At 34.7% G+C, this 19,358-nt stretch overlaps 3 protein-coding genes across 3 annotated transcripts in view; 2 read left to right on the forward strand and 1 right to left on the reverse strand.

Annotated features, from left to right (window-relative positions):
* pyd (zonula occludens-like protein polychaetoid) overlaps nt 1-19,358 on the forward strand; it is a 144,015-nt gene that overhangs the window by 7,576 nt on the left and 117,081 nt on the right. The window lies entirely within an intron of this gene.
* On the reverse strand, nt 8,576-10,901 carry LOC145330545 (uncharacterized). The gene is made up of 2 exons (XM_080175168.1): nt 10,804-10,901; nt 8,576-10,499 (listed from the first exon to the last, which is right to left on the reverse strand). The coding sequence occupies exon 2, from the start codon at nt 9,547-9,549 to the stop codon at nt 9,208-9,210; it is 342 nt and encodes a 113-aa protein (XP_080031294.1). The 5' UTR covers nt 9,550-10,499; nt 10,804-10,901; the 3' UTR covers nt 8,576-9,207.
* LOC145330453 (sentrin-specific protease 1-like) lies at nt 18,342-18,812 on the forward strand. Its single transcript, XM_080175087.1, has one exon. It carries the CDS (start codon nt 18,342-18,344, stop codon nt 18,810-18,812), a length of 471 nt encoding a protein of 156 aa, XP_080031213.1.

Consider the following 19,358-nt stretch of genomic DNA (forward strand, 5'->3'; position numbering starts at 1 on the left):
AAAAGGTCAAATATATAATGCAACTAAAGGCTCCAAAAACACTAAAAGAACTTCAATCATTTATAGGAAATCTTCAATATTATAGATCACTTTTACCCCTACCTATCCATGGACATATGAATGCTTTGTTCCCCCAAGTAAGGAATTTTGACTGGAATGAAGAAGCCGATTTTCATTTCAATAAAATCAAAGAAATACTTGCATCTGATAATCTCAGCAATGAATCAGCAAGAAATATAGACTTTCAGATGTTATATACGGACGCCAGCAAACATGCCATAGGTTCCAGCTTGCTAGGATTTGAAATTAAAGACCTTTTTCAATCCGAGCTGCCTAACTTTATGGACATGCCTGCTGAACTAAAAGCATATTTTAATGACCATGAAGCGATAGGGGTACTTTTTAAAGAATCAAATTATCTAAAATTATTTTATCAGATATCAATCTTCTTAAAACTAGATTTTTCAAATTCATATGAAAATTGGTATAAAATTTTTTCAAATAATTTTACAATGTACTCACAATTAAGCTATCTTTTGGAAGTCACATCTGACGATGTTATAAGGACTAAAAAAGAAATGAATAAAATATTTGTAGAAAAAATAAATCTACTTAGAGCAGGGGCTCTATCAATAAATAATCCATACGTTCAGACATTCCTATTCTATGCTTTTTCAATGTTTTCGAAACATAAACTTCGAATAATTTACCTGTCAAGCAAGGACGGATCCATCCTCGAGAACTTGCTCTACCAGCGATACACCGAATCCTCCAACTCTGAAATTATAATTTTTGTTAATAATGACAATTTTTATTATTTGGGAGTAAAAGAAAATTTTGAAATAAAACAGAGAAAATATAAAAAGACAGTTCAGAATCTAGACGTCGGTGACAGAGAAGTTTATACGTTCCTCGAAAAAAGCATGAAAAATAATTTAAATGATATTAATGTGAGAGGAAAAATATTAGGGTTTTTCTCAAAAACCGTGGCCCCCAAAGTTATGGAGACCACAGGTATAGTGTACCTAGAGATCCTGGCCATATACGAGGGCCTCACCTTCTTTGAGGTGGAGATCAAAGGTACAAGGACACTAATACTGACAGACAATGTGGCTTGTTATAAGATCCTTAGAAACAAGAAAATTGAGAATCGTAAGAGTAAGCTTGATTACTTGAGTCAAAAAATTCTCTACTGGTTTGGAAAAATGGTTTCCTTTCTATCTATTCGGACAGACGAACAGCTGGCCGATTTTATTAGCCGCTTAATGCCCCATGCTACTGAAAGACTTGACTTTCAGGTGGAGGAAATAAAGCCTGTATATCAAGGGGAAAATTTTGCTGTTTTTGATGCAGCACCCATTATACGGGACAAAGAAAACTTTATAAACAAGGACACGGATGTACAAATTTTAGCAGTAACTAGAGGCAAAGCTGACGAAGTTCTTAAGAAATATGAGGAATTAACAACCCGCAATAAAAGGGCAAAAAAGGATAAAACCAAAAAGCCCAGTAAAAAGGAATTGCAAGAATCAAAAGCTTTAGCAGAAAAATTACTAGAACAAGTTTTGCCTCCTGTCCCTGCTAAAAATCCGTCCGAAGAAAATATTAATGTGCAACATGAAAGTACTAGTATACCTATCCCTGTCCCCGAGACATCAGACAATAAGACACATGTTGAAAAGAGCTCAAATCAAATTGATGACCAAAATGTTAATTTTTATTCAGAGATTAAGGATACAGACTCAGATAAAAATCAACAACTTTTTAATGACCCAATTCCTATAACAATTGAGGATAATAATCCAATAGATATAGTGCCCGTAGATGAACAATTTATTATTAATGATCCTATTCCAATTTTTCCTGAACAATTTATTATTAATGATCCTATTCCAATTTTTCCTGACGAAGAACCAAAAATAATAGAAGATCCAATAAATGGTCTTCCAGATAATGAACAAATAAAATTTAATAATATAGATCCCTTGACTCCTGACCCTATTGAACAAAATATTAACACGAGCTCAAACATAAGTTCAAATATTGAAACTACCAAGGATTTAGGGATAAGCATAGATACAAAAAAATCATTTTCTGAAGTCTTATTAAATACACAAGAACATAGTACAGTAGGACATAGTTCAAATAAAGCTATGGCAGATAAAATGGCACATTTTGAACAACAACTTAATAAAAAACCTGACAGGGAAGAAAGGGAAAAAATGAGAAAAGAAATAGTAAATGAATTTCTAAATCAACCCCATGATAATGAACAAAATCTGTCAAATAAAACTGAAAGTCACACCGAATATGAAGATAGCATAATACTATTACCAAATGCAAATGCTACTTTTGAAAGGCTGCGAATTTTTGAAAAATCTACCTTTATACAATTACAAATAAAAGAAAATTTGTCAGATGACGTCAATCCAACGACATTAAAGTATAAGCAAAATTTATTAATTCTACCCTACCCTCTTTACGGCTATATTGCTGGGAGCATGCACCGTGATATGGTACATGCAGGGGTGAAAAGGGTTCGTGATAATATAACGTCAACATTTTATGTACAGTATAAAACAAAATTGCGGAAAATAATTGAAGCCCATATAGGCTTATGTTGTACATGCATAAAATCCAAAAACAATCACTTAAGATTAAAGAGATTAACCTCAATTAATAGAAATAATAAATTTAGAAATACTGTGGTGGCAATGGACATATTAGAATTTAGTAAAAAATCAAAAATAGATGGAATAAAAGGAATACTTGTCTTTATGGATGTTGCCACCCAGTATATTACACTGCATTACCTACCAGATCTAAACTATGAAGATGTAGAAAATGGCATAAGCCAATACATTTTATTACATGGACATGTCAAAAACTTCTGGGCCGATAACGGCACGAACATCAAAAATTCTAAAAGTAAGTTATTTCTGAGAAAAATAGGCTCAAGATTTTTGGATAGTGCTGCTTATAAAAGTGCTTCGCGCGGAAATATCGAGAATAGGATTAAAGTAATCCAAAATTTAGTACGAATTGCAAGAGCACATGCCGCAGAAGTAAAAATTAAAACAGCATTAAGCACAGTAATACATATAGTGAACACCATAAAATTAATAGGAACAAAACTAAGTCCTTATAACCTCCATTACCTTAGTTTGTATGGTTTTGAAGGTGGAATAGTGCAAAATGATAATTTATTTAGACCTAATTTCTCATTTGACCCCAAATCTCTATCCAAGAGATTTGAGGATTATCAGATTCCTTTTAAGCAATTACATGATGAAACCCAAGAGTTTATTTTTAACAGACAAGAAAAATTGTTGAAAAAACTTAACAAGAATAGACATGACCATAAATATAAAGTGGGGCAGTTTTGCGTGCTGCGCCGTGACCATCTAAAAAAGAAATACTACGCAAAAAATAAACCAGTTTTTGATTTAATAGTATGGGTAATACTTCATATAGGAACACCCCTAATTACGATAAAAAATATCTGGAGCACTTCTACAAAGAAAGTGAACCCCACGCAAATAAAAATACTGCGTGAGGACTTAATAGGCGATTATCAATTGCCCAGCAAGGTTGCTAAACACTTTAAGGTGTTGACTTTGCGAGATATCCGAAAATTTAACAAAATAAATAAAGCAAATAGAATACTGAGAAGTATATCAGACGACAAATCTAGTTCTAGAGTAGATTCACTGTCAAGTATTTAATCTTAGCTAAATTAAAGAAAGACAAATATCCTAGTTATATAGTAGCTATTCTCCTTTAATATTTAAAAAACCCACCTTTCATTGCGGCCAATTTCGGAAAGCTCAAGCTCATCGGATTCCAAGGGTAAATCTTGTCTTTCAGCTCCTTGTCTTGTAACCGCATCTTGCACCTCGCTGTAAATGTCAAGCTCCAGCCACGAGCCAGACAGGCAGATGTCCTGGAGCGAAGTAGGAAGGCTTCGGGTTCCGATGGGGTACAAACAAGGCAGAGATCTTGGAGTAGGGTCGCGCAGCGACGACGGGATTAGATCCATTTTTTGTTTAGCAACGTTATAACGTCGCTGGTAACCATGCATTTCAGTCCGCAGCCGCAAACATTCCACTCTTAGGCGTTGGGTTTTTGCATTCAAGATTCTATAGCGAATTTTTAACCCCTCCTCTTCGGTTTTAGATCTCTTCAACAGCTGGCGAGCATTCCTCAAATCACACCAAAGGCAGAGGGAGTTACAAATACAGGTCACCTGAAAATAAAAAATACTAATTAATAAAATAAGTGATTAAAAAACACATTTGCTAGAATAAGTGTAATATGTGTCATCAAAAAACAATAGATCTAACAAAAAGCAAACAAGTAGTGTCCCATGATCGCATGAGTATATATTGGGAGCTAGTTAGAATAATTCGACAGTTGGATCTATTGTACAACGCAATCATCCAAGCTAAAATCTGTTTATGCAGAGCTTGTAAGAAATTAAAAAGGAGAGCAGCTACTCAGGAATCAGACGGACGTTTTTACCGATATATGGAGTTAAACTATCAACGTATGGCACGCCCTTATTTGAGAAGAATCATTCTAAGTTTAGCCGCACAAATTAGAAATTTAGGACAACAAAACTCTTTAGAGTAGTTAACCAATCATTCATTTAAAAAAAGCTACACAAATTATTTTCAGTAAAAAATCAGAAAATAAAGACAATACCTAAACTAAGTGAAAAACAATGTTAGTTGTGAATTCACCAGAACTTTTTAGATGCTTCCCTAAGAAAAAACTTATGGAATTAGTAAGTGATGATATGAAGGCGGAGGATGTGATTGTACTTTGCTATGATTACGTCTACTACTTTAACGCAATGTTCAGAGACTTGAGATGGGTCCAAAGTGCCACCTCCGATGAGATATTTCATGACCAGCTGAGCGATCAAATTCGAAAGAACGGCGAATGGAAAGCCTTCTTAAAGAATTTGATCGCGTGGTTCCGCGATTCTCCACGGAGTGAAAGGCTGCCTAAAATCTTCATTGACCATGCAGCCAGCATCGACCATACTATCAACAAATACCACCAAGCCATCAGGGAATGGGACTCTGCAGTATGGGAGGGACGAGATAAACCCAGCCGTTTTCAGAGAGAGCGACACGAGCTCCCCCATCACGAAGGAAGCCGACTCCAAAGCCTCGGCCGCCGTATTCACCGCAACCAGGATAGACGAGATAGACGTCATCAACACCTTCAAGAACACCGTGCTAACCATTACCAGCACGATACTCGCAACATACTTGGCGAATACCCAAGGGAACAGCGACAGAGGCCTAGTGGCCTAGCAGCATGGGGATTCAGAGCTTGGCCAACTAGTGGCGACCTTCGCCAACAACTTAACAGAGGACGTCGCCGCTGTGCCTCGGTTCAACCAGTGCCACGCTATGACCACTAGAAGTCACGACAGCTAAGAAAATTAGTATCCATCAGCTTAGTTGGTAGTCTAGAGTAGCAACATATTTAATACTTATTCATGATATCTATATTTAACCATATTATCCTTATTTAATCTTATTTAACCATATTAATATTGTAATCATTATATGTTAATCTCTATTTAATCAAAATAAATTATAATCAATAAGCACAAAATGAGTTAATATGTCGTCTAAAAAATAATTATGAAAGATTGATAAACTCTATTTAAGAAGGATAGGGATAAGTTAATTAAAAAATTAATCGCAATTTTGATTCTATAAAACGAGAAAAATTTATAAAAAGGTTTCTAAGCGACAATAGTAGGTTTTGCCTCAAATTATATCAATAAAATGTGCGGCTGATGCCTAGAAAAGCTTCGCTCCCAGAAAAATAGGATTGTTATTAAAACGAAAACGCGAATTTTTAAAACTTGTTTATTTCCAAAAATTTTTAGTTGATAGGTGTATCTTAATTATACGTTAATACTTAAGTAAAACACTAACTTTAGAAAAGGGACCGATCCAAAAAAAGTTTTCTATAAAATGTAATATTTAAAATAAAAAAGGTCTTAAACAGAAAAATGACTTTTAAAAAAATAATTACTACAAAAAATCTATATCGACGAACGGAAAAAGCTAATTTTAGAGAAAGTTTCGCTCCAAAATTATTTTTGTTTGTAAATGAATGAACATCCCTTTTTGTGAGAACTAATAAAGGGTTAAAAAAGTTGACACATGTCAAATTTGAACATAAAACAGATCCAAAATTATTTAAAATTTAATTCAAACAATGCAAGTTTGAATAAATATGACGCCATCTTGCTTATTTAAAGTCCAACTTGCGAATTTTTGAAACACACTCACACAGCCTAGCCTACTGGTGTGTTTGCGTCACACCACTCAGTTAGGGATACACACACCCTAGTGCCATATAGGCATACGCACACACAAGCCAATTAGCAGTAAAGTACATCTCAGAAGGTCACTGAGGGACACACACACACACACACGCACCACCCGTGTTGCGCAAAGCACACACACACACGAAAATACACTAAGCCTAGATAAAACATCAAACATACTAAATACAATTTTTATTAACAAAAAGTAACAAATTAATTAATAATCATATTAATAAAAAATTCTTCGCGTAGGCGTAAATATTCATCGAGAATAGGTCTCATGCGAACGACAACGGTCTCACGGTCGTCACCATAGCTGGGATATTGGGAGAGAAAGACACTATATAGGCGTTCCAAACGTTCATGAAATCCAATAAGGAAACCTTCCCTAACTCTCATAGGCAATTCAGGATTGTTGAACCTGGTCACACTCTCATATTTAACTTCATCCAACACTTTATCCAATAAAACCTTAATATGATTCTGCATATTCTCAAAATTAAGATTATTTACAAGCAAGGCTTGAGAATTTTCCAGCACATTTTCTGCAAATGACATCTTTCAAACAGAAAATATAACTGATTAAAATACCATAATAACCATTCATTTTAAACCAAAATAACCAGGTACACTAAGCTAGGGATACGAATCAAGCTCACGAGTAAACATCATTAACCTGTCATTAATCAATTCCTATTGGCTAATAAAATGCTGCATGATAATGCGCTAAATTACAGCGGCAAGCCTAACATTACAATCCTTTCCAATACAAATATTACAATATAAAATAAATCTAACCTTTAATAAAAAATATTAATAAATTACTACGCCGTTTAAAACAAATAAAAAACAATTTTACACAATTTATTGAAAAAATTAATTTGGAATCAATAAGAACAATATTTCGAAATCAAGGAAAGCTACCGCTGGTTTCCGCACAGATCCTGTTGGAAATTGAATCGAGTCTTCGACGAATATAATCAACATAATCATTCGAATACTCGATAAAATCATCGGCAAACGTAGCAGGCTTAGTATCATCTGGTGTGAAACGAATAACCCATTCAAATTCTAGATCCAGCAATTCTCTTCTAAAATTATCGCGATCAGTTTGAGAAGCTAAATCTCCGTATTCGCCGTTTTGTAGACCCACCACAATTTTGGCTATATTTCTAGTGAAATCGCCATAAATAACTTTCAGAGCCTCACGGCTAGCAAATGTAGGCATTTTCGCAATAGGCAACCAAACACAACTAAAATTAAACAAAACAAACCAAGCAAACATCAACTAAACACCAAGATAAACCAACTCACGAGCAAATTAAACGCGCCAAATAACAAAGGCTTAATAACCTATCACACCTGGAGAATAAAAAACACCCCTTTTTAAACCGATTAAAATAAAAACCAATCTACACAACAGCTGCAGGCAGCTAGACAGTAAAAGAGGCGGCAAAATTGTTAAAACAAAAACAAAATTTTAGAAAAAAATAATAATAAAACAAAATAAATAAAATAATTTTCACATTTATTAATGCATATTTGAAACACAAATAATTTGTCTAAACATGAAAAACTTGGAGCTGATGAAACTCTACATCATCTTCTACAGTTTTCAACTTAGCAAGTTGAACATCTTCAGTTTCTCCTGGCAAAGGCCGACAGAGCAATACCCTTGCGACTAAAGTCTCTTGGACAGCCAATAGTCTAACCACCTCCTGTCTATCTACGGTAGGATCAGAGGTCTCAATCCTCGCTTGTAAATATCTATGAGCATTCCTCATGACGCTAGTCAAATCCTCCCAAATTAATCTAACAGTTTCGCTTGCAGCCATTCTTTTAAATATTCGCTAACAAACTAAAAGTAAAGCCAAAACCAAAAGACATTAGAACTCTAAGCACACCAGATACGCGCGCGCAAAACTAAATAAACCATCCATAGAACAAAAACAAATTAGATCAGAAATATTTTCGAACATACAAAACAACAAATAAATAAATATTACAAAATTTATTCATAAATTATGACAATAAATTTCATAAAACACTACAAATTGAACTAAACTACAAATTTAAATTTTAATATTCTTGCCAAAAATCATAAACAGTCTGGCCAGCAAAGCCCATAGCATCCCGGAAAAATCTATCCAGTCTTGCAACCTTTTTAAAGATAGGTTTAATTCTTCGAATAAAAGCCCCCTTGGTTTCTCCAAAGATGGGGCGGCTCAAGCTGAAATAGTTGAACAGTACATCCAATTCACGCAAACATCCTTTAGACAAGATACAGATACCATCATCAACACAGTCCAGATATGCTTCGAACTGCTGCCGAGCACAACCAAACTCGTATTCTCGAATAAAATCCCAATCTTCACAAGCACTCGCATACGCATTTTCATAACAAACATCCGCATCCATGGAATCTTTCTCAGACATTTTTACTCCAAAGTTCAATAAAGAATGATAAAATCATAAAGCACAACTTATATTTATACTTAAAATTGTCAATAACATACATACAGATTACAAACACACACACCGATATCAAAAAATTCAAATAACAAGTAAAAAACTTAAACCTTAGAATAAATAGGTAAAATTTAAATTTTGTTCCAAAAGCGTTAAATTTATAAAACTTCCAAAAGTGAGTTATAACCCTTATAGCGTTAACACACAACAGCACTAGGAAAAAATTAGCAAAATTAAAAATAATATTTAACATTGCATCTAAAATGTAATCCTTGCTATAAAACTTTTTAATTTCGAATATTAAAACCTAACAACACTCAACGATAAAAATAAAATACAAATTATACAACACATCATATTTATTAATAAGAAACAACAAACTAATTAATAATCATATTAGCATAAAACTCTTCGCGCAGCTGATAATATCCTTCAATAATAGGTCTAATACTAGCAATAAAAGAATCACGATCAACACCAAATACTGGCTGTAGGATAAGAAATCTCTCATATAGGCTATCCAAACGACCAAAGAATCCAGAGGCCCAGAACTCTTCCCTCATTCTTATAGGCAACGTTGGATCATTAAATCTAGTAAAACTAGCATAACGGGCCTCATCTTGAAATCTATCCAACAGGAAAGTAAAATTCAATTTCAAACTCTCAAAATGGCTATTATTCAACTCGAAAGCTTCAACTTTCTCCTCCTCTGTTAAAGGCATTTTAAAACAAAAATCCACAACTAATAAAACCAAATCAAAAGCAAACCATTTTTATACCAAAAACCCAAGCTCATAAAAACAAATCACGTGCACTTAACCCACGAATACACCTCTTAAACCTGTCTTTAAAACGAATTCCTATTGGACAACCAGCCATAACCGAACCCCAGACAAAGAGAAACAAAAAATAGCAACAAACTAATGACCACAAAAAACAACAAATAAAATGAAATAGCAAATCCTATCTATCTTTCTCTCGACTAAATCTATATCACTAATACTCAGTCAGGCAAAATTCTAAAAATCAGTAAAAAAGCGCTACTAGTCTTGAACAAATAATCACTTATAAGATAGATAGAAAATAATTTTCAACAAATACACCCTCCCTCCCTACATCCCTGGAATTTAAATAATTAAAGGAGATACAAAAGCTACATATATGTCGTCAAAATACCCCTAAACGGTAATTTTTTTTTGCCACAGGGGGAGAGTATTTGCCATAGCAAATAACATTAAATCTTTTGGTTAATAAAAAATCCTTTAAAGTTTCATTCAAATAAAATAAGGGTAAAGTATGCATACGGCCTTATTCCTCAATAAAAGAAAAAAGAGGTCTTTTAGCTCAAATCAAAAAGGGCAACTAGCTCCCAAACTTATAAACAGATAAGAACGGGGCAATAGGTCAAACATAGACTAAAAATAACTTTCCAAAGACCCTAAAATAAAAACAGGAAGGAAAGCACCATAGGTTATAAAAAACCAAATATATTGAAACTTAAAAAACATAAAAGGTACTCACCACAATAACCAAAAGAAAACACACAACGCCAGCCCCAACCAGCAAGAGTGCTGGGCAAGCGGCCCGAAGGCCGCTCACGGGCGCCTCCTTCAAATCCGAGATATTTTCGGAACAATTAAACAAGACAGGCGGCGCTGGATGTTGGTAGCGACTAAAAAAGAAAAAGATAATAAATAATACTATTTTTTCCTCTAATAAATACTTCTAAAAAAATACAAAAAATAATCATTACCTACAAATAACATTAACTACAGAAGGCTCTAAGCAACGTAAAAAATCTTTATGATAGTCCAACGAACCATCATGGAGATCAACACCAATCTCCTCACTACTATCTTCGTCGTAAACGTAGTTGGGATCCATAACAATAACTAATCAAAAACTGTAAGATTTCAGTGTATAATTTCACTGACTAAATAAAAAAGCAATATATATATCAAAATTCTAATTATTACCTCGCAATCTGCTAAACAGCAGATAAAATAGATGGTAAAATTAGCATACAGCCAAATGGCCAAAGAATACCCCAGTTAGATCTGGGAAAGCAGAAAAATCTGAAAATAACATAAATAAATTAGTAAAGAAATACCAAAAAATATATTAAAAGACTCTTGTTAAATGTCTTTAGATAATAAAACGCTAAAATCGAGATAAAAATTAGCGGGATATTGAGAACACTTTATTAAAATAAGTCCGATACTTAAAAAAGTTACTTACCACATAATAGAACAATAAGCTGGGGGAGCATCCTCCACAGCAACAACATTGCGCTCAACAGCGGCGTTAGAAACAGGAGCTTCAACATCCTGGAGCTGAAATTCTTCAGTGGCCCCCCCCGGACGTGAGCGAAGATGAAACACCTGGCCAAACGCCAGGGAAAAACGCCGGGAGAAGGTCTTCAGTTTGTCTTTTGGCAACACTGAAAATAAATCAAAATTAATAAAACATTATAAATAAATTAAGATAAACCTTTTAAAGATCGGACCAATACTCAATAAATCTATTAATTGATATCATTTTCAAAAAGCAATTATATTATTTTTATGTTTCAGCACAGCACATAAATCAGAGATTAAAAGATGGCGCGTGCATATAAAAAGCAAAAAGTTATATGCATAGGGGGAAGTTACTTTCAACGAGTAAGGTCCGAACTTGAAAAGGCAGGTTTTATTTTTCTTTTTCTAACAAATGTACAGATGTTATATTCATCAAACTTACCCCCCAGAAAGAGGGAAATGAAAAGAAATTTCTTTAAAACCTTAAGAAAAGAATTAAACAATAACACACTAATACTGTTAAATTTAACAGGAAACTCTCTATTTGTCAACCAATGTAAAAATGACCACCACAACCCAGAAAATACAACCGGTTTCGACAACGACAAAACAATATCATACATAGAATGTATGAAAAAACTAATAAGGCTCCTGGTTAGAAATTTCAAGAAAAAAGGGATGGAAGTGTCAGAGATGAAGGAAAGAATCGTGATTCTGCCAACCTCCCCAAGATTTATCTATACGTGTTGCCAAGATCCTAATCACCACACACAAGATTTAAAAACAATCCATGATACAGTGTCATCAATGCAATTAACTTTAAAACAATGTTTCACCATAAAAAAAGTACCGATAATCCGAGTGGTGCCATTGCGCCACTGGATCAACTTCATACTAATCAACCTGGACATAAACGAAATATTTTGTGCAGATATGGAATTCTTGAAAAAACTGTGCAAAAGGAACTTCTTTTACTCTTTCCGAAATTTAGGAGGGAATAAGACCGCTCAAAAAATAATACTGAAATATGTGTTAGACTTGAAAAAAGACAATGGATTACACATCAAATCAGACTACAACAAATTATGGATTGACTACCTGCACTGTCTGATAACACCTGACTATTCGATTAATGCAATTGTAAACAAAAAATTGCTTATTCATTATGATAAATTAAAGCACTAGGACGATTAAAAATGTATGACTTTCAGTGGTTACACAAAAAACTAGACGAAAAACTAAAAAACTTTTTCTACTTTTAGGAAATGATTTTGTTAATCCTATCCTTACTATTTGGGGCTAGTAGTGGTGTGTTACAAGGGGAACAGGTCAGTTTTCTCAAGGAATCTCACTACCTACCAGTAGAAAGATTCCCTTCTTATTACCAAGATTCCATACAATTCAAAATACAAATTCTAGGGGAAAAAGAGTTTAAAAACATTTTTAGAGAACAAATTCAACATGGCTTTTGGCAAGCCTTTAAATTCATTGCTAGGAGATATTTCCAAAACGAACAACTGAACCATATTGGTATAGGATTACTAGACTTAAAAAATAGTTTGGATAGAATCAAAAATGGCACTATTACATGTAAATTAGCTAACGTAGAGGATCTGATTATAGAATTATATGACATGATTACTGCTAGTAACCCTACAACCACTGAAAGTCCTACTAGAAAAAAGCGAAGTGAACCTAAAAAACCACGTCTTGACCCCGCAATTTCTAACAAACCACCAGCAATAGAAAATCCAGCATTTCCAGCTTTCACTATGAGACAAATATTGGAAATAATTTTTGATAACGGTTTTGAAAACCCACCTACTCAATATAATGATAGACCCAGATCTGAACAACTAAAAATAAGTATATCAGTAAATTATGGAATCGAAAATTTAAGAAGAGAACAATTATTTAGAATAGGAAAACTAGGGAATTTTGATTTAAAAAGATACAATACCCGAGTACTAAAAAAGAAAGTAAGAAAAGGCATAGCTAAATTGCTAGGAATGGAAGAAATGCCAGACGAAGTGTTTCGCAGATATGTCAGCGATTCAACTTCTGGTTTAATCAACTTTTTGGATTCAAATAATCTTCCATTACCTGGTGCTAATTCAGCTGGCCCTTCTACTTCAAATAATATAAATAGTAACAGTCAAGACAACGGGGATCAAAACATGGATTTAGGAGGACTCAATTATAATGATTATAATGACTATGACGACCCAAACTATAACCCTGACACAGACTCTGACGCTCAAATGAGTTCAAGCTCCGACTCTGAAAGCGATAGCGATGAAATTGACGAAAGTGAACTAGAGGATCTAGGGGATGAACAACCCCCTCCATCATACTCAACAGAGGAACCAACATCTGAATCTCTACCTCCATCACCTCCACCAACACTACCTTCAACACAATCTGAATCTACCCCATCAACAGAAACCCCTCCAACTACTGAAACTAGCTCTAACCCTACGGAAAAATCGAGCTCAGCAACAGTAGCAAGTACAGATCCTACAACAAAAACAGAAACCCCTCCAACTACTGAAACTAGCTCTAACCCTACGGAAAAATCGAGCTCAGCAACAGTAGCAAATACTAATCCTACAACAAAAACAGAAGCTCCTATGATTTCTCCCAAACCGGAAGAACCACAGGAAGATAATAGCCATGCAGCCTCCAATGGGGAACCTCCTTTACCTGGACGTTCTCCACCTGTGAAAGAAGAATCTCATCTACCTGAAAATTCTTCTCCTGTGAAAGAAGAATCTCATCTACCTGAAAATTCTTCTCCTGTGACAGAAGAATCCCATTCACCTGAAAACTCCTCACCTGTAAAAGAAGAACCTCCTTTACCCGAACACACTCCACCCATAAAACCTGAAGACATCCTAATTAAACCCAACATAGAATCTTATCTATCCAGAGACATGGAAGAATCCATCTCAAATGCCAATGCTATAAAACCTGAAAACAATCTTAACACGGAAATGGAGGTTGACAATGATGACCCTAACCCAATAAAACCAGAAAATAATCCCGAATCACAAATGGAAGTCAGTGGGGAAAGTAATGCTTCAATAAAACCTTTACCTAAAGATGAAAATAATAGAAAGGGATTAAGATGTATACCACTAAATAGGTTGACTGAGGAAATAATGGAGGTGGATCTAACAGAGTGTGATGAACCCAACCATGTAAACATACTACAAACTATTTTTGAATTAAGACAACATCTAGGTCAACTAGTTAATCAAGCAGCTAGTAAAGATAGCGAAATAACAAGGTTAAAAGATCATATAGAAGATCTAGAAAACATCATTAAACTGGAAACACAGGAAAGAACCAGGCTAGAAAATCTACAACGAGATTGTTCAGCAAGCTTAGCACATTTATCCGCAACATATCAGGACTTAAGTCGAAGGTATGATGACCTGGAAGCGCAAAATCAAGCCTTATTTGGAAGTAAATTAACACTAGAAAGTAGAGTAACAGCTGAAAAAACAAGAGCTGATACTGCGGAAGGAAGATGGGCAGAACTAAATGAATTATACGAACAAATAACGGCTGAAAAATTAAGTACTGATTTAAATCTCAATGAACTTAAAAGTACTGTAACATCATTAACAATAGACAACAAACAGGTCAACAACGATAAAGAACTACTAACAATAAGGTTAGAGAATTGCGAAAAAAGGACAAATACTCTAGATAAGAATCTCCAAGAATTAAATCAAAATATACTTGCTTTGCAAAAAGAAATAAATAGACTAGAACTAGAAAGAAATAAAGCCATTAACGAAAAAGCCACAGTTCAAAATCAATTAGATACCTTAATATTCCAAAAAGATAGGTTTAAAGATGATAAGGTAAAATGGCTAAATAAAGAAATAAAAGAAATAGAAGTAAAAAGGGGTTTATTAGAAAATAATTTGGAAGACTGCCAAAAAACTATCAAAGATCTAACACTAGAAAAAGAAAAAGCTCAAAAAGACTATGGGAGAAACATCTTACAAATAAGAGAGAAATTGTCACAAGAAATTTCAGAATTAAAAGAACAACTTCAATCTGCTACTTCATACATCAATGAAGGGATTGAAACAGAAAAAATTCTGCAAAATGACAAAGCAGTAGCAAAAAATAAAGAACTAAAACTTGTTGCTGAAAAAATCGCATTACAAAATAATATAATCTCCATTGATTCAATGTTAAAATCAAAAACATTAAAAAACCGCTACCTTAGAGGACTATTCAAGAAAACTATGGGGAAAAATAGGGATTTAAAGAAACAAAATCGTATTCTAAAACGACAAATACTTGAAGGCAATAATTTACCAATCAGCGGACCAAAAGTGGAGAATGGAACTCCTTCATCCTCTGAAAAACCTGCAACACCGGCAGGATCAAGCTCCGAAACACCTCCAGCTAACAATGGAGGACAATCAGAAGCGAACGGCGTACCTCCTGGTAATAATGAAGCACCTCCAACAAACAGTGAAACACCTCCAGTCAATGCTGGATCATCCCAAGAAAATAACAATGGGGAACAAAATAATAACAATGGAGGACAAAACAACAACAATGGAGGACAAAACAATAACAATGGAGGACAAAGCAATAATAATGGAGATCAAAATAATAACGATAGGTCAGAACAATCCGATAATGGAGACAACGACGAGGGTGATAACGAATCTGATTATCCAGACTTCAGAACATCCGAAGAAGTTCTGTCTCAAATTAATCTAGCTTATGACGAAATTAAAAAGATCAAAAGCTTAGTACAAACTCCGGAAACTAGACAAAGATTAATAAGACTGGAAACAAAATATGACACTTTAACTGAAATTTTAGCAAGCTTAGCACGAGATAGCGAAAAAATTCAGAATACTCTAGAATCTATACCAAATAGTGGACTCACACCACTCTATTCCAAAATCAACTTTAGAAAAACCTTAAAACTACAGGAATTTGACTTAGGCCTCAGAATACAAAAAATCTATGACATCTTAAAAGGGACCAAAACACCTTTGAGACAAAGAATATACCGCCGTATCATGGAAGAAATAGACCTAATATCAAATTATCTAATTAATATTATTCCATTAGGGGATCAACCTAAAGTGATTGATCCCACCTTACTACGAGAATGCGTAGATTTAGTAGCTGCTGATAAACCTATAGTAAGCATGTTGTACCATGATGATTATCTATGGGCCTTTAACACAGATAAACATTATGGATACAAATACAAATCGATGTGGTTTGGTGGTGTGCCACAATGGGCTTTGCGAGAAAGGACGATTTTTTCATCTACCTTTCCCCCAGAGCTCCTTTGTGACAAAACACTAATCCATCATCACTCTATATATTGCTTAGGAAGACATATAAGAGTAGAGGACAACAAATGCATAAAGGACACCGTGAAAAGTTGCGATTATACTTTTACATTCTCAGCAGACGCACACACAGAATTAATAGAGGACCTAACTTATGCCTGTAACACTACATGTGAAATTTACCAACACGAAGGAAATCCTATCGCCAGCTTTCTTATGACACCAGACCTTATTAACAAACATTTTGGAAAAACCGGATCTTTCAATGATATTTTAGGAGTAATTTACGATTTTATAATGCAACACTGGTGGGCAATTTTCGTGTGGGTTTCTTTTGGAGGTCTTAACGTGATCATAATCATTGTTACATGCTTTAGTAATTATTTCATTAGTAACGAAGGAGAATTCAGATGGTTCCCTTGCACAAAAGATGACGCAAAAAATTTGGCAAAATGTTGTTGTTGCAAAGAACAAGAAATTAGGCCTACAGAATATGAGCTCGTTAACCTCCAAAGGCCAGCCGCTTAAGAGGTCGGCCACCAGTGTACACAAAAATTTCATAACAAAATAAATAAAATTATCAAAAAACTAAATTAATATCATTAAAAGATCCAAATTTATTTAGGAAAAAATATACATCCAATCACCTTACTGCTAATTTTGTTTTTAGGTACCTATATATATATATTTTTAGACCGACAGACTAGGAAAATTGTACAACATCCACGCAGCACCAGAAATTACCAGGGTAACCAAAAAACCATTAAAATTCAAAAAAAAAAAGACCAAAAGACAATAACTAGACATTTAAAACGCAAAGGTCTACTTTACAAAAACTACGGCACACAAATTTTAACATTATTATGTCACAAAATCAAATTTTGCTTAATTATAAAAACATATAAAAAACCTCCATATTGTTCTAAAAAATGTAAAGAATAATTCTAAAATCAAATTAAATCAGTTACAATTAAGACTTGAGGCTGGACACATCTATCTGAAATTATGCTTGGCCTTCATTGATTATAATTAAAACAGAAATAGTTTTGTAAAAGAACAATTTTTAAGGTAAACCACAGTTTTTCCATTACGAAATAATTTTAATAAATCATACGTGATAAATAACCACCTAGTACCTCAAAAACCAATGCTTATTTCTCCAATTTTTAAATTTTTAAAACAATTCTGATACGTTCCAATCACTAATTAATAATTTTCCTGTTCTTAATCAAAAAAGGCTACATTAATCCGGGATAAAGGAAAGGATACAAAATCTTTAATGATTTTTAAATATTTTTAGAATGAACAATCAGAGTTTGCATTTCCTAAAGACGAGAAGTTATTAGCTGCGGCTGCAAAGTCCCGCAAATACAGCGTCACCGCTCAGGGTGGTTCTACCACCTGTATTTGTTAGGGCATTCCCGCCTATCCCAGCCACGCTCAGGTGGACAATTGAGAGGATTGACAATGGCTGATAATTTTTCAGGAACGACAGCTCCAATTGAGGGGGTAAATAATCATACTAGACAATCCGCAACCTATCCCGAGGGGCAATACCAATCTGTCCTAACCGAAGCCTTAAGGAAGCTGATGTTATCAGCTGAAAATATAGATTTCCCATCTGGAGAAGTAATGCAATTGGTTGAGAGGAATTTGACCGTTTACACCCCAAAGTACAAACGTCCAATTACCCCAGCTGAAATGTTAACTATGTGTCCTAATCAATGGATGGGAGGGGAAGTAATATTTGCTTTTCTATTGGAAGAACTTGGTCACCTCGAAAACGTCGCTATTCTACATACCTATTTTGGCGAATTTCTAAAAAGCAACAGCCGAGAGGAACTAAACCAAATATATGACGGACAACTAAATAGCATGTTAAATAGAGAAGTAGTCCTAATTCCCCTTCACCTAAGGGGAAACCACTGGGCTCTCGTCGTAGTTTACAAATCAAGCAATCAAATAGCATACTATGACTCGCTCCTTCAATGGGACTTAGCAGATCATAGAAAAAGTATTGTTGAATTTCTGCAAAAATTACACAACATTTTTGTAGAAGAAAGAATTCTACACGCGCCTGTAACCGCTAATATCGTCAACGATGCGCCACAACAAACAAATCTAAATGAATGTGGCCTTTACGTCTGTAAAACGGCGGTTGCCTTGATCAGGGGAGAACCACTCAACTTTGGCGGTCAAGACCTAAACTACTATCGAAAAACCATAGTCAAAAGCGTTCTTGGCATTGACTGCAAAGATGCCCCGGCAAATTCTGCGAATACGCTAGAACCAACATCACCAAGCCTGGAAGAAACCATAGAAACGGAATTAAACCTTACCTTTTAGGATCTTCCTGACTATAGCGACATGTTAGAGGACCTCTTTGCTGAAATAGACAAGGACATAGCCAATGCCCCTCAACCAACTCAACAGATAAACCAACCAAGCATGGAGTGTACAATGGATCAACCAACCCCCATGGACAGCGTTAGCCAACTGCCTGTAACAGCCGCGGAAGTTGACGATCCTTTCCACCTATGGGATAAAAAATACCAAGAACAAATAAAATACCTTAAAACAACCGAGATCCCCTATCTAGACTTTAACCGAGACAATGTTTTGTGTACACATAACTGGTTAGGAAGCTATAAAGATTGCAGAAAAATGTCAGAAGTTGCCGTAATACTAAGACAACAACATGATGTAGTTGGGGAACATAAATGGACCTTTTTGGCAAATGAAGCCAGACGAGACGGGCGTTTCATCATAAATTGGTTTCTAAAAACCCCTGTGTATGACATAGAAATTGGGCCTATGTCTTTTCTACCAGGAAACCGGAAAGCTGTATGCAGAATGATAAGAATTATAAAAAACCTCAGCAGACACCAAATG

Source organism: Acartia tonsa, chromosome 10, assembly GCF_053477335.1.
Source record: "Acartia tonsa isolate MP-2025a chromosome 10, ASM5347733v1, whole genome shotgun sequence".
NCBI classification, from domain to species: domain Eukaryota; kingdom Metazoa; phylum Arthropoda; class Copepoda; order Calanoida; family Acartiidae; genus Acartia; species Acartia tonsa.